Source organism: Felis catus, chromosome D2 (assembly GCF_018350175.1).
Source record: "Felis catus isolate Fca126 chromosome D2, F.catus_Fca126_mat1.0, whole genome shotgun sequence".
Classification (NCBI taxonomy): domain Eukaryota; kingdom Metazoa; phylum Chordata; class Mammalia; order Carnivora; family Felidae; genus Felis; species Felis catus.
In genome coordinates, this window is record NC_058378.1 from 34,980,471 (window position 1) to 34,994,925 (window position 14,455).

The 14,455-nt window shown below is 32.4% G+C and overlaps 1 protein-coding gene across 5 annotated transcripts in view; it reads left to right on the forward strand.

Moving 5' to 3' along the window:
- ADK (adenosine kinase) overlaps nucleotides 1-14,455 on the forward strand; it is a 523,245-nt gene that overhangs the window by 339,751 nt on the left and 169,039 nt on the right. For all 5 annotated transcript variants that reach the window (XM_045040997.1, XM_045040996.1, XM_019813326.3 and 2 more), the window contains one exon: nucleotides 13,510-13,680. In XM_045040997.1, coding sequence (XP_044896932.1) covers nucleotides 13,510-13,680 — 171 coding nt within the window. The remainder of the gene's footprint in view (nucleotides 1-13,509; nucleotides 13,681-14,455) is intronic.

A 14,455-nucleotide genomic window follows, 5' to 3' on the forward strand; every position in this document is an offset into this window, starting at 1 on the left:
CCTACCTCCTCCCCTCTGGTGACCATCTGTTTGTTCTCTATAATTAAGAGTCTGAGGTTTGCTTTTTTGGGGGGGGGGTTGTTTGCTTGTTCTTTTTTTTCCCGTTGTTTGCTTGTTTTGTTTCTGAAATTCCACATATGAGTAAAATCGTATGGTATTTGTCTTTGTTCGACTGACTTCTTTTGCTTAGCATTATAGTCTTTACATCCATCCATGTTGTTGCAAATGGCAAGATTTCATTCTTTTCAATGGCTGAATAATATTCCATTGTGTATATGTACCACATCTTCTTTATCCATTCATCTATCAATAGACACTTGGGCTGCTTCCATAATTTGCCTATTTTAAATAATGCTAGTATAAACATAAGAGCGCATGTATCATTTTGAATTAGTTTTTTCCTATTTGGGGGGCAAATACCCAGTACTGTGATTATTGGATCATACAGTAGTTCTATTTTTAATTTTTTGAGGAACCCCCATACTCTTTTCCACAGTGGCCACACAAGTTTGCATTCCCACCAAGAGTGCATGAGGGTTCCCTTTTCTCCACATCCTTGTCAACACTTGTTGTTTCTTGTCTTTTTGATTTTAGCTATGCTGACAGGTGTGAGGTGATATCTCACTGTGGTTTTGATTTGTATTTTCCTGATGATGAGTGATGTTGAACATCTTTTCATGTGTCTGTTGGCCATCTGTATGTTTTCTTTGGAGAAATGTCTGTTCGTATCTTCTGCCTATTTTTTAATGGCATTATTTGTTTGTTTTTTTGGTGTTGAGTTGTATCAGTTCTTTATATATTTTAGATTCTAACCTTTTATTAGATATGGCACTTGCAAATATCTTCTCCTATTAAGTAGGCTGCCTTTTAGTTTTATTAATTATTTTCATTGCTGTGCGGAAGTTTTTTATTTTGATGTTGTCCCCAGTAGTTTATTTTTGTTTTTGCTTCCCTTGCTACAGGAGACATATCTAGAATTAATTCTAATTTTTTATCTAGATAATGTTAGAGCTACTTCTTGGAACAAAAAGTCACAGTCTGTTTTTCCTTCACTACAGACAGTTTTCATATTTTGTAGTGGGTCTCTTTTTTGCCATCTTCATGAAGATTTTTAGTTTCTCTATGCTGGATAGGGTCTTAAGGATAATGAATGGATCTTTCATTATTATAGACCAGTGGTTTTCATACTTCTAACATACGTCAAAATCACCTGGAGGGCTTGTGAAAACAAATTGTTATGTCTCACCCACAGTTTCTGATTCATTAGGTCTGGGGTGGGACCTAAATTTTTCATTTTTACCAAGTTACCAGTGATACTATAGCTGCTGATTCAGGAATTACACTTTTAGAACCACTGTCCTAATATCAGTAATAAAAATACATGTTAGTCATTCTTATCTTAAAAATTATATCAAATCGTATAACTTACTAATAGCCAAAAGACAATGTCTAAGTAATATATGGTCTGAAAAATAATATTTCATTTAACATGCAAACTTTCAGTGTCATACGGTTTTCATAGCTAGTGTCTCAAGAGTTATCTGTACCTTTTTGCCTCCTTGTGCTACTACTGTGAGTGGTTGGATATTAATCAGGTAGCGATCAGGGTTGGCTTCAGCAATAAAGAAGTTATTCAAGTCTGAAAGTAATCCTTTTCCTTTTGATGTGCTCGCAGCACCTAAAAAGAAAATGTCAAGGTCCATATAAGTGCATTTATTGACTATTTAGCTCTTGCCTGTGTTTAAAGTGCACTTTTGACATGTACATGTGTATTATTTATTGCTTCTAAAAATATTATGAAAGAAATGAATTATGGAAATAAGCTAAATATCCCTAACCAGATAGATGGATAAACACATTGTGAGATGTGTTTGGAATGGAATATTTCTCAGCCATAAAAAGGAATAAATATACAACATACTACAACATGAATGAACTTGAGAAGTTTTATGCTAAATGAAAGAAGCCAGATGTAAAAGATCATATAATGCATGATTCCGTTTATTTGAAATACCCATAATAGGTAAATTCATAGAAACAAAAAACAGATTAGTGTTGCCAATGGCTAGGAGCAAATTTTTAATGAGTAGAGGGTTTCTTTTTTGGCGTGATGAAAATGTTTTGAAACTAGAGGTGATGGTTGTACAACATTCTTAATGTACTAAATTACACTGTATTCTTCACTTTAAAATGGTTAATTTTATGTTCTATGAATTTCACCTCAATTAACAGTTAATTTTAAACCTGTGTTCTACTTTTGTTAATGCCTCCTTCATTTATTTTTTCAAGTAAGCTCTTTACCCAATGTGGGGCTCAAACTCACAACCCCAAGATCAACAAATAGTTATATATTCTATCAACTGAGACAGCCAGGCATCCCTGAATTCTATTATTTTTGAGATGGAGGGCCTCTGAATATTATCCACCCAATCTTTTGTCTATGTTTTGTAAATGAAAAAAACAAAGCTCATCAAGATTAAATATATTTCTCAAATGTTTGAAAGTAGCCTGTCTAAAACCTAGACCAGAATTTCTAGTCCAGTTGCTTCTTTAACTATCACATGCTACTCTATTATCTGTTACTATTTTTTATATTTTAAGGGGACATACTACTCCAGTTTTTACTTCTATGTAAAAATAAAGACAAAAAAAAAAAAACATAGCTCATTTGTGCCACTCGCTTTTTTAAAATGTGGGAATAGCAGTGTTTATTTCAGTAATTTGCCAAAAAGTAGGCCAAAGTTTGAATTAGAAGAGCACTTCTCTCTGTAATACCTTGACAATTAAAGAAGCCACCATATATTTTAATTGTAGTCTACAGTTGCCTGGTTTGTAAACCTCAAACTTCTATCATGATTATGATTTTTTTAAAAGCAATCTCTGTGCTCATTGTGGGACTTAAACTCACAACCCCAAGATCAAGAGTCACTTGCTCTACTACCTGAGCCAGCCAGGCACCCCAATTATGATTTGTTTTTAAAAATTCAAAACTTGTCATTGCAAACATTTGTTAGCTTGATTAACACATTCCACCACTTCCTCTACTAGGGAGAAGCACTGAAGGGGATTGAGGGGTAGGGATGGGAAGCAGCAACAACTAAAATAAGATAAAACAGTATCCTATGGAAATTGGATGTGATACTCAAATGTAAGTGAATTGTGTTGTCTTGGTGCTAGCTAGAAATAGTCAGATGTTCTCATTTCAAGATAGGATGTTAGGAAATGTAATTATAGTTTCATTCTCTCTCTAAACCCACCTTCAATTTCTTCATGCTCTGTATTATTAAGAGGAAGCTAACTCTCATTACTGCCCTACATTGGATTTCCTGTCAATGTTCTCTTCAACATTCTTTTTATCTGAGTAGTTGTTTTCATTTCCACTTAGTAGTATATATTTCTTTTTTTTCCTTTAGTTCAGGAGTAAGCAAAGCATGTCTCTTGGGCTGGATTTTGCCCACTGCCTATTCTTGTGAATAAAGTTTTATTCAAACACAGCCATGCTCATTCTTTTATGTATTGTCTATAACTGCATTAGTGCTACAACAGCAGAGTTTAACAGTTGCAATAGAAATCATCCGACCCACAAACCTAAAATATTTTCTTTTGGGCCTTCAACAGAAAACACTTACAAACCTTGCTTTTGTTGACCAAGTGGAAGGTAAAGAACAGATGCTAGTGAGTGAATAAATATCACCAGCAAATGAAAGTATATAGGAAAGTATAGGATTTCTACTTAGGCTAGCTGGAAGACCTATGTGGTCAGATATTATATATCCATAATATAGGTAATACCTCTATATTAATCATCAGAGGTAATATAGGAAAGATAGATTACTTTAGAGGATTTTTAATGCCATGTCAAGAGCTTAAATGTCTTGTTAGGAAATGAGCCATTTAAGGTCTTGGAGCAAAGAAAGGAAACTGTTCCAGTAGTGTTTACAAAGTAATGAGGGCATATTAATGGGAAATTCATACTAATGTTGTATTAATGAGAAAGATGGCATAGTTGGAAGAGTTACTAAAGAGTTAAAAATTGATAGGGCATTAAACATTGGATTTGGGGACAAAGATAATAATTCTTAAATTTACACTTTATTGAGCATAAAAATGAAAAATTATTTACACATATTTGGAAGGTGAAGAGCTAATTTTTATAGAAGGGTTAGGTTAGGACAGAGGGGTTATAACATTACATAGGATAGAAAACAAATGAAAATTGATGACTAGGTATCACCATTACCAAAGTTATTGGGGCATCCCAGCCACAGGCAAGTTTTCATTGGCTGTGTTGTACTTTCAGGATATCCCACTGCCATCATCTAGTCAGGGGCCATCTCCGTAAAATCCTCTTAGCTCTGCTCCCCAGAATGCCACCTGTACTCAGATTTACTTCTATTGTCTCATGCATAGTAAACTATTTCCATTTTCTAAATACTCTGGATCATACCCAAGAAGGACTTTAGCTCGTTCAAGTAAAAATGTTTATCACAGTATTTTCTTCAACTAGAGCCATAGTTCCCAAGCTGTACACTGAGATACCCTAGGGTACTGCAGCAAATTCACAAGAGTTCTGTACTATATTTATCTCAGAGTAATGCACAGTTTCAACATTAGATAGCGATACATTCCTTTGGGATGATATCCTATCTTTGGGATTGGTTACCATGATTAAAAAACAGCAAGTACCTCCTGAAAGTCAGTGCAGAACAGGAAATGAGGGTTACACTATTCAATTCAAATCCAAGGCTTAAAGAGTTGTGCAATGCCCATAAGCACCATATCATATCCCATTAATAAGTCTTTCAGTTTTTTTGAAGTAAAAAGTAATTTTTAAATTTATATGTATGATTTTCTCAAGCCAGCTATTAAGTTGTTTCTTCTCAGTACTTACTAGGTTATTTGGACCTGTTAAAAAAAAACAAACAAAAAAACCCACAATAAATAAAAATAGAAACTAGAACTGTTAGGTATGTCTTAGAGCACCATAGGAAAAAAAAAATCACTTATAACTTAAGGGTGCTGGGAGCTGAGGAAGTTTCAGATCCTCTGAACTAGAGAGTTGTCCAACTCTAAAATGAATATAATCTTCTCTTAGGATATGAAAACGCAGCTGTCCTTTTTCCTTTTCTTTTTTTCAAAATAGCATCTCAGTTACATGGGAATCTAGGTAGAGTCTCAGTAAAAATTTAATCACATATTTTTAAATTATTTGTACACCATACACACTGCTTTGTACTGGAGCCAATATTTTAAAGTATACTTGCACTTAAGGTTACAGTCAGGCAAGGGAGGCTAGGCAAATGTAAGTTGTTTAAAGATAAACAAAATAAAATTGTCTTATTTATTTCATAATATTACATATTATGGACGTTCAAAGAGGAATGAGTACATCTGTTGTTGAACAAAGACTTTGTGGGATGAAATTTAGATTTACACAGACCTTGATGAAGGAGTAAAATTCAAACAGGTAGAGGTAGTGGATTATTTCAGATAGAGGGAACAACATAAAGATTCAGAAGACTTATTTCAGGAGAAGGAAATCATTCTCTATGATTGAAGCAAGGACATATGTTGTGGAGTAATAGAGGTTACAGCTGGTTTACTGTGTAAGTTGGAGTATTTTGTGGAGAGTTTTGAATGCTGGGGTGTGAGGCATTTGGATTTAATTTGCTAGGAAAAGAAGAGTGATTAGGGTGATTAGTCTGTCAGCAGGATATAGGATGATTAAATCAAGGAAAGAGAGGAGGCAGACAGAGCTTTTGGAAAGGCAGTGATGGATTTCGTTTTATGTATTTGTATTTCAAAGGAAATCCCAAACTGTATAAGGATGTTTAAGAGCATACTTCTTGTTCAGCATTGTAACTAACAGCTATAAGGTAGAATTCACCATTCGTGCAAAAACAAAATAAAACTTTCTAATGTTCTTCATAGTACTACAGAAATAATAATAAAATGGAAATATATGTGAAACACATACAACATGCCGAACATTGTATTAAACATTCATTTAATTCTTACAACAACCTTGATAGGTGTTACTATTCCCATTTTTCAGATGAGAACAGTGAGGCCTCAGGAAGTTAGATAACCCCAAATCACAGTTAAATAATAGTCTGATGGACAAAACTGTTAAAAATAAGTATACTGTTGGGGTGTCTGGCCAGCCTCGTCTGTAGAGCACGCAACTCTTGTTGATCTCAGGATCGTGAGTTCAAGCCCCATGTTGAGGGTAGAGTTAGTATACTGGTTTGTTTAAACTCGTTCGTGCTGAGAATTGAGTGGATCCTGTCAGATTATTTTCATTTGGCTTAGACATGGCTCCTCTCTTATTATTTTATTTTTCATATCATTTCTTATCCCTAATCCCATTCCTCTTCTCACCATGGGAACTCTAACGTGTTTGATATGAACTTTATATCCTTGAAAATGTATCATTTTTTAGATGCATGTTTACAATATACACAATATATAAAAGTATGAACTATATAGCTTGTTCAATCTGATGTATATATTTCTAGTTTATTGCTTTTAATCTCTATATAATAGCGTGCATTTACCACATTTTCCTTATCTTTTCCCCTAGAAATGGACTTGCAGGATGCCTAACACTGCCTTTCACTTTCAGCAAAGCTGTGATTAATATCCTATGTATGTCCCCCTAAAACCTATCTTCTTTCCACTATGTCTTGCTGCCTCCTATTACATGCTTTTTCAGGGGATTATTTCAGATAGAAGAAAAGCTAACTTCTAGGCTCATGGAATAGTTAAGATTGCAGGTATTCTAATCCCTAAAAAGATTAAAATATATTGGAATGAGTGATCTCATTGATGCTTCCAAAAGGAACCACATAGGCAGGAAGACCTAGGTAAATTATTTTGTTCCTTTGAAGCATTATATTGTCAGTGCTAACAAGTATTTGCTAGTGTATTTGTTCTGGCTTTTTCTTTTACTGATTCCACTGCTGTCATTGGTAGGAAGTAGTATACATCATAACTTTGTAATTGTAATCAATTTACACATTGTCTTAATGGTTGTCAAAGTCAACATTTTCCTTAAAAGCACATAGGAACTGTGCTTTGTCATAATTCATATTTGATCTTCCCACCCCTATAAGGAGATACATTTTACACTCTGGGAGATTGATAAAACATGTAGATCCTTTGAAGAAGAAGAAAACATACTATATGGTTGGGGTGTGTGTGTGTGTGTGTGTGTGTGTGTGTGTGTGTGTGTACACTTTTTTTTTTTTTTTTTTTTACTTCTCATTTATTCATTCTTTCAACCTCATTCTCTGACAAGTGTTACTATGGCACCTCCATCCTGCTATGGAAAACAGACTAAATATGTTCTTTAGAACAGACAACAGTTATATGTCTTGAGAAACAGCATCTGGACTCTGAGCCCTCTCTTATCATTGGTAGTCTAGGTTGGGGGCACTCTTTTGGTTGTCTAAATATTTTTCTGTTACCACACATCCTTCTTACTTTCTCTTTTGCTGTTATGAATAGTGATTTATATTTACCAAAGTCACTAATCTCATATTTAGTTTTTTTTTCCTTTTTCCAGCCATCTACTTGAAGAAATAAAATGGACTTACTTCTAGCTATTTATCTGCTCTCATTCTTATTTATTGAATTAAGCTTCTCACCATCTATAAACAACTCTTGTTTGTGTAGCAATTTACTTCAAATGACAAAATATTTTGTCTTTTAAGTAGTTTTTATCAGAAGAGAATTGAACAGCATCACCAAAATTTGAAAAATAAAAAAGTATTAAAATTATCCATAATTTTTTCTGCTCACATTTAACCATTTTTACTGTGAGTGTATTTTCTTCTAGTTTTGTCCTTTTGATTTAGTGTAGTTTATAACCATATTTTGTACACACTATTTGTATGTCTTATGTTTCATTTAACATTTATCTGATGTAAACATTTTCCACTTTTCTACTTAGTTTTCATAATCATAATTTAAATATTTTTTCATATTATTCTCTGGAGGAGCATTGTCCAATGGAAATAGAACAAGTCACATATAGTTGAAAATTTTCTAGGAGCAAATTGAAAATGTAGAAAGAAACAGGTAAAAATAACATTAATAATGTATTTTATTTAACATATCTAAAATATCTTTCATTTCAACATGCAATTATATAAAATTATTATATTTTTGACATTCTTTTATTCATGCTAAGCCTTTGAAATTGTTGTCTATCTTAAATTTACAGCAATCAATTCAGTCACTAAATTGTCAATAATCAAAATGAAATGTAGCCCTACCAAAACAATAAAATTGTTTATCAGAAAAATATTTTCCACTGCTTCTATTTCTAAACTTCAATATATTAAATTAAAATTTAATTTCCACAGTTGGACTAGCCACATTGCATATGCTCATTAGCTACATGTGGCTTCTTACATTTAAATTAAAATTGAATAAAATTTGAAATTCAGGTCTCCAATTTTACTAGCCACACTTTTCTCTGAACTAGCCACATTCTAAATGATCAACAGCCAGGTTTAACATAGGTATATATGCCAATTCTTTCTTGACTATTTGTTCCTCTATCATTAAGCATTTACATTATTTCCAGGTTTTCAGTAAAATAAATACTATGCTGATATGTTGATAAATGTGTATTTTCCCATATTTTGGATTATTTCCATAATGTAGACTCTCATAAATAAAATTATTGGGTCAAAAAGTATGAATTTGTTTATGGTTCCTCATGTGTATTCAAATTATTTTCTGAAAAACAGTGTCAGTTGTCCTCCCACCAGCAGTATTAGTATATTAATTTCACCAACCTTTCTTCATCATTGAAGAACCTTTTTTCACCATGTTATTTCTTTAATTGCTAGTGAGGAATACTTGTCTATGTATTTATTTACTAGCATATTTATTTTAATGGAATGCTTTTTGATGTTCTTGGCTCATATTTATTGGTGTCCTAATGTTTGTTTAATTTTTAATCTATTTTTAAACTTCTGTATAGACTAAAGATATTAAGTCTTTGTCATATTTACTGTAGACATTTTTCCTGGTCTTTTGTCTGATTTTTTTTTAACCCCTCCAAGGATTGGAAGAGAATCAACTGAAAGTCTTAATTTTTCTCTAGCAAATCTTTAGATAATCTTCTCTCTTTAGGCTCAAAAGTCGTTCCCACTCCAGAAGTTTGATATTTACTTCTGTTTTATTGTAGATTGTCTATGTTTTTTAAGAAAGTAAAAGAAAACTCTTTGATCAAACTAGAATTATATAGTTCTGTATTTGCAAGAAAGGAAACTAAATTACAAGTTTTTAACCTTTAGTCAAAATCCAGTGTTTACTCATTATTTATAGATCAAATTCTAACCTACATCTACTACTACTACTACTACTGTGTTTGAAATTTTATGCATATATATATGTAGATAGGTTCGAATAGATTGTTTTGAGTGTTTCAAAATAATAGGATCTATTTCTGCCCTGTTCTATTCTAATTAGAGTATTTTTCTAAACAAAGGGTCTTTTTTCTCCCTGTATTCACAATTGATAATTATAAGGCATGGTTACTCTGTGTAACTTTAGTCCATTTTTAATCAATATTTTTGTATTTCCAAGAGTTACTCATCCTTAAATTTTACAATGTACATGCATACGTGCACACACACACACACACACACACACACACACATCTATTCCTCGGGTAATTGTTAATGGAAATAATAAAAATAAATTCGTGCACTTAGGTAAGGACAATTAAAAAGAGCCCCAAATGATTGTCCTGAATTAAGGTATGTACTGGCAAAGAGCAAGAAGAGCAATTCCTTTCCTTATCTTTTAGTATATTAAACAATTTAATTTCTTACGTTCTCTTTTGTAGGAGTTAAACTACACAGAGAAATTCTTAGAGTAGTTGGATGACAAATTTATGTACAAATGATTCTTGAAGAACGCAGGAGCTGGGGGGTGTCAAACCTCAATACAGTCAAAAATTTGTGTATAATTTTTGACTCACCTAAAACTTAAGAACTAATAGTAGTTAACTACTGTTGACTAGAAGCTTTACTTATAACATGAACAGTCTATTAATATATATTACAATAAAGTAAGCTAGAGAAAAGAAAATGCATTAAGAAAATTATACTGGGCACTTGGGGGGCTCAGAACATCTGACTCTTGACTTTGGTTCGGGTCATGATGTCACGGTTTGTGAGTTTGAGCCCCGATTCAGGCTCTGTGTTGACAGCATGGAGCCTGCTTGGGATTCCCCCTCTCTCCCTCTGTCTCTCCCCCTCCTCTGCTGGCTCTCTCTCTCTCTCTCTCTCTCTCTCTCTCTCTCTCTCAAAATAAATAAATAAACTTAAAAAAAAAGAAAATGATAAGGAAGAGAAACGACATTTATAGGACTATACTGTATTTATCAAAAAAATCCACGCGTTAGTGGACCCACACTGTTCAGTCACATGTATTTGAGATTTCTAAGCATTAAGTTTGGCTATGCTAAAATGATTCTTTGGCTCCACCTTTGTCTTTTGCCATCCCTCTCACTCCTGCCTGTTTGTTCTGTTTTCTTTTCCATTTTAATGGATAAAATCGTCTTGCTTCACTCTCAATACTGATTAATATTATCAGACTTCTTAAGTGTTAGAATCTGCTTTGCTTTTGGTTGCTCATAGGGACAAAGAGTAATAGGATTAACTGTTGTATAAACTGAAATCCCTAATTAGAAAAATCATAAGATTTTATTGATTATACAGAGTATTTTTCTAAACTCTAGCCATATAAACTATTGGCCTGTTTTTATTACAAATCTGACACCTGAAAAAAAATTTTTATAATGGCACTGTTTTTATATTTGGTGATAATACAGTCTAGAACATATGGCCTAGCAAAGGATATAAATCAAGGAAGAAAAATTATGGTTGGCATCAGTTTTAAGTCTTTGCACTATAACAGAACACAAATCCTAAATTGTTTAAATACTAAATATTTACTTAAAGTAAAACAAGAGACTATTCAAAAATGGAATTAATTTAAATTGTGAATTTTCCTCACTTACAAACTGATAGTTTTTTGTATATTCTTTATAAAATTAACAAAATGTAAGTTATATTGTCCACATCACAATAATCTTGTGTTGCATTTTGAAGTAAAACACACATACAACATACACACTTTTGGAATGAGGCCAAATTTAGACTCCAGGGACATACTGTTCAGTACCTTAAATTACAATCAGATGTATTTTAGCACAGATCAAATTTTCAGTCTGAAGTTGGTGAGAAGCCTAATTATTTGACCAGGTTACTATTTGTGTAGACCATTCTATGGCTGTCTGTGGTTAATCCACAGCTGGCAGAATGCTAGCTCTGGGAGGTTTTTATTTCATGCTGGAACAGTTTGGGGAGAAATGGGAGGGGGGTTAGCTTTAAACATTCCTCATTAAATGAAAGACTAAAAAGCAAGTACATACATATTACTATGGAGACAAGATGCTATATAAACAGTTCATTTTAATTCTCCAAGTGACAAAAATAGCAAAGGAAACAGCTTGAATGTTCATAGATTGCAAGTGACATGGTGGTTGGTTAAAAAAGTAAAGTGAAAACATTCAAAAAACAATGTTACCTAAGACTAAGATTTGTTATCTTTTAGAATAGTTGAATATTGGTAAAGAATTAATGAAATGGGATCTTTAAATAATATAAAAATATGTTATAATAGGGAAACATTTTTATTAGAATTTCATTAGCAATACTTTAATAACAGACAGTTATACTATAAAATTCTCTCAATACCTCTGAGTTTATCAGGGCAATAAACCCTTCAAATTCAAGTATACATGACTCCTGCCTCAAAATTAATTTTTTAATATTCTTTTAAAATTCTAATTTTTAAGTAATAGAAAAGAGTTTTTTTCTTTTTAAAGTATTTAAAGTTTGCATGATGGAAATGGTTAGTCCTTCAGTTGTAGTTGAGTATTTCAGTAGCCTTTTTGTAATTTTAAAAGAAGTTTCCGTTACATTTTCAAGGTTATTTCTTCCATTTACAAGCTAGCTCTTCTTTCCTTCTTGTTCCCATTGCCCTTACTTCCTCTGGTTTCTTGTTCCTTCTAATCATCCTCCCTATCTTGCTTCTTCATTCTTCTGTTTCTCCCATAGATCCTTCTTGTTGAAGAGCAAAAATGCTCAAACTTTCCCTATTCTTAAGAGCAACTCTTCCAGTCTTCTTCCCCCCACTAAAATGTCTTTCTGCTCTTTTCTTTTCTATTACCTATTCAAACTAGGGATATTATCTCTGGTCCTTTGAATCTAAGTACCATCAAATATAAGCTGTCCTGGGGGACATTAATTTTGCTTACCTATTTTGCCTGTGTTTCAGATGATTCTATTATTTTTCATTGATAAATCTTCCAAAATAATTTATAGCCTTAACCCCTGCTTTCTTATCATTCTTTCTTTAATAGCTTTTTTTTTTTTTAACCTTTACACCATAAGCACTTAATCATCAAATCCAGTGACTTTTGCTCATACTTTCTTTCTCTACCCGCTGATAGCTTTGGCTACCTTAAAGTATCTTCTTGAAATTTTCCTTGTTGGATTTCTCTGTCATCACTTCTGCTGACTTCATTTGCCTTCCTCTTGTCCTCTCCTTTACGATTTTCTGTTTGTCTTAACTGTTGCTGTCCAGATTAACTTTCCTTTAAATTTTTGTACAGGCTTGTTATTCCTTTCTTTCAAGGAAAACATCATTACCCATCATCTGTCCCCATGCCATCTAATAGACTCCTGACCTGCCACTGAAGGCCTTTTGTGTTCTTAACTCAGCTGGCCTTTCCGACTTTATCTTCTGTTGCTTTTTGTGTATTCCTTCACTCACTTGTGCATCATTCAAACCAATTTCCTATGTAATCATCCATGTCTGTGCTCATACTTTCTTTTATGTAGAAAGCATGACTGTATTTTTTAATTAAAATATTTTTCTGTTATTACTGAATTATTTTCTCATTACTTGAAAATTCTAATTCAGAATCTTCCTAAAAAAAACCCTATAGGTGTTTCATAAGCTAACAAGCTATGATCTTAGGAAACTAATTTTATTTTTTAATAAATATAATGTCACTTATAAGAATCCAAACTGTTTCTAAGAAGCTACAAGGATCCAATCTGCCTTCATTACTATTTTTCTATTTTAAATGTAATTATTATATTGAATAAGGGCTTTGAAATATTTTTTTCTTATGTGGATTCCCAGGATTCTTTCCATATTTAGTATACAAATCTAGTATGAAATAAGTTATGTGTTATACTCTGACATAATGGCACATATTAAGCATATTGTACTCATATGATAGTTTTTTTTCTTCTAATCAGATGTTGCTGTTTTCTGCCTTGCATTTTATAACTGCAGTTTAAAGTTTGTATTATGTAGACTTTTGCATTTTTTATAGATTTCTATTATTCTGACTGAGAATGACTCTGGAGATGACATTTTTAATTTCCCCTCCTTTTTTTCTTTATCCAGGGCTTTTTTCTTACAGTTTCCCCAGAGTCGGTATTAAAAGTGGCTAACCACGCTTCTGAAAACAACAGAATTTTTACTTTGAATCTGTCTGCACCATTTATTAGTCAGTTCTACAAGGAATCATTGATGAAAGTTATGCCTTACGTTGACATACTTTTTGGAAATGAAACGGTGAGTTACTTTTTAAAAAAAAGAAGTACCTGGTGGTTTTTCGGGGTTTTTGTGCGGGTGGTTTTTTTCTCTTTTTTTTTCTCTTTTTGGTTTGTGTATAAGTTTAGAAATATATCAGTAAAAACTGAAATATTTGCATAAATAGAATTGAAAATTGCACAACAAAATGTCTTGAGTTTGTAATTCAGGATTTTTAGTATTTCCTCTGGTATATATTAATTTCTATCATAATAAAAAATTGTCTCTTAATGGGTTAGATTATTGAGGTTTATAATTTACATATAGTAAAATTAAATTTTACTGTACATTTGTATGAGCTTTTGAAAATGCATGCCTGACATGTAGCCATGACCACAATCCAGATAAAAATCATTTTCATCACTCCTTTCGGTCATCAACTTACTTGTTTCTGACCAGTAAAATAATGTTTTCCTCTGAAATTTTCATGGATTAAGGTAAGGGGCATTTGGCCTAAAATTAATATTTTATGAATTTAAGTATTTATTCAAAATGTGAGTCTATTTAATAGATTATGGGTAAATGTTGGTATAATTTGTATTAAATTTTTTATTAATAATATTATTTTTGCTAATATTTGTATGTTGTATTTGAAGGTGATAAAATGGGGTTTAATTTATAAATTTTTACAGCTCTTTTGTTTACTAAAATTATACTTTCTTTCATTCTAAATTAGTAGAAAATAGGTTTTTTTGCTCATTTAGTACTTACAGATTTTGTTTAACCTGTAGACTTTAAACATCCATAAAACAGGGGG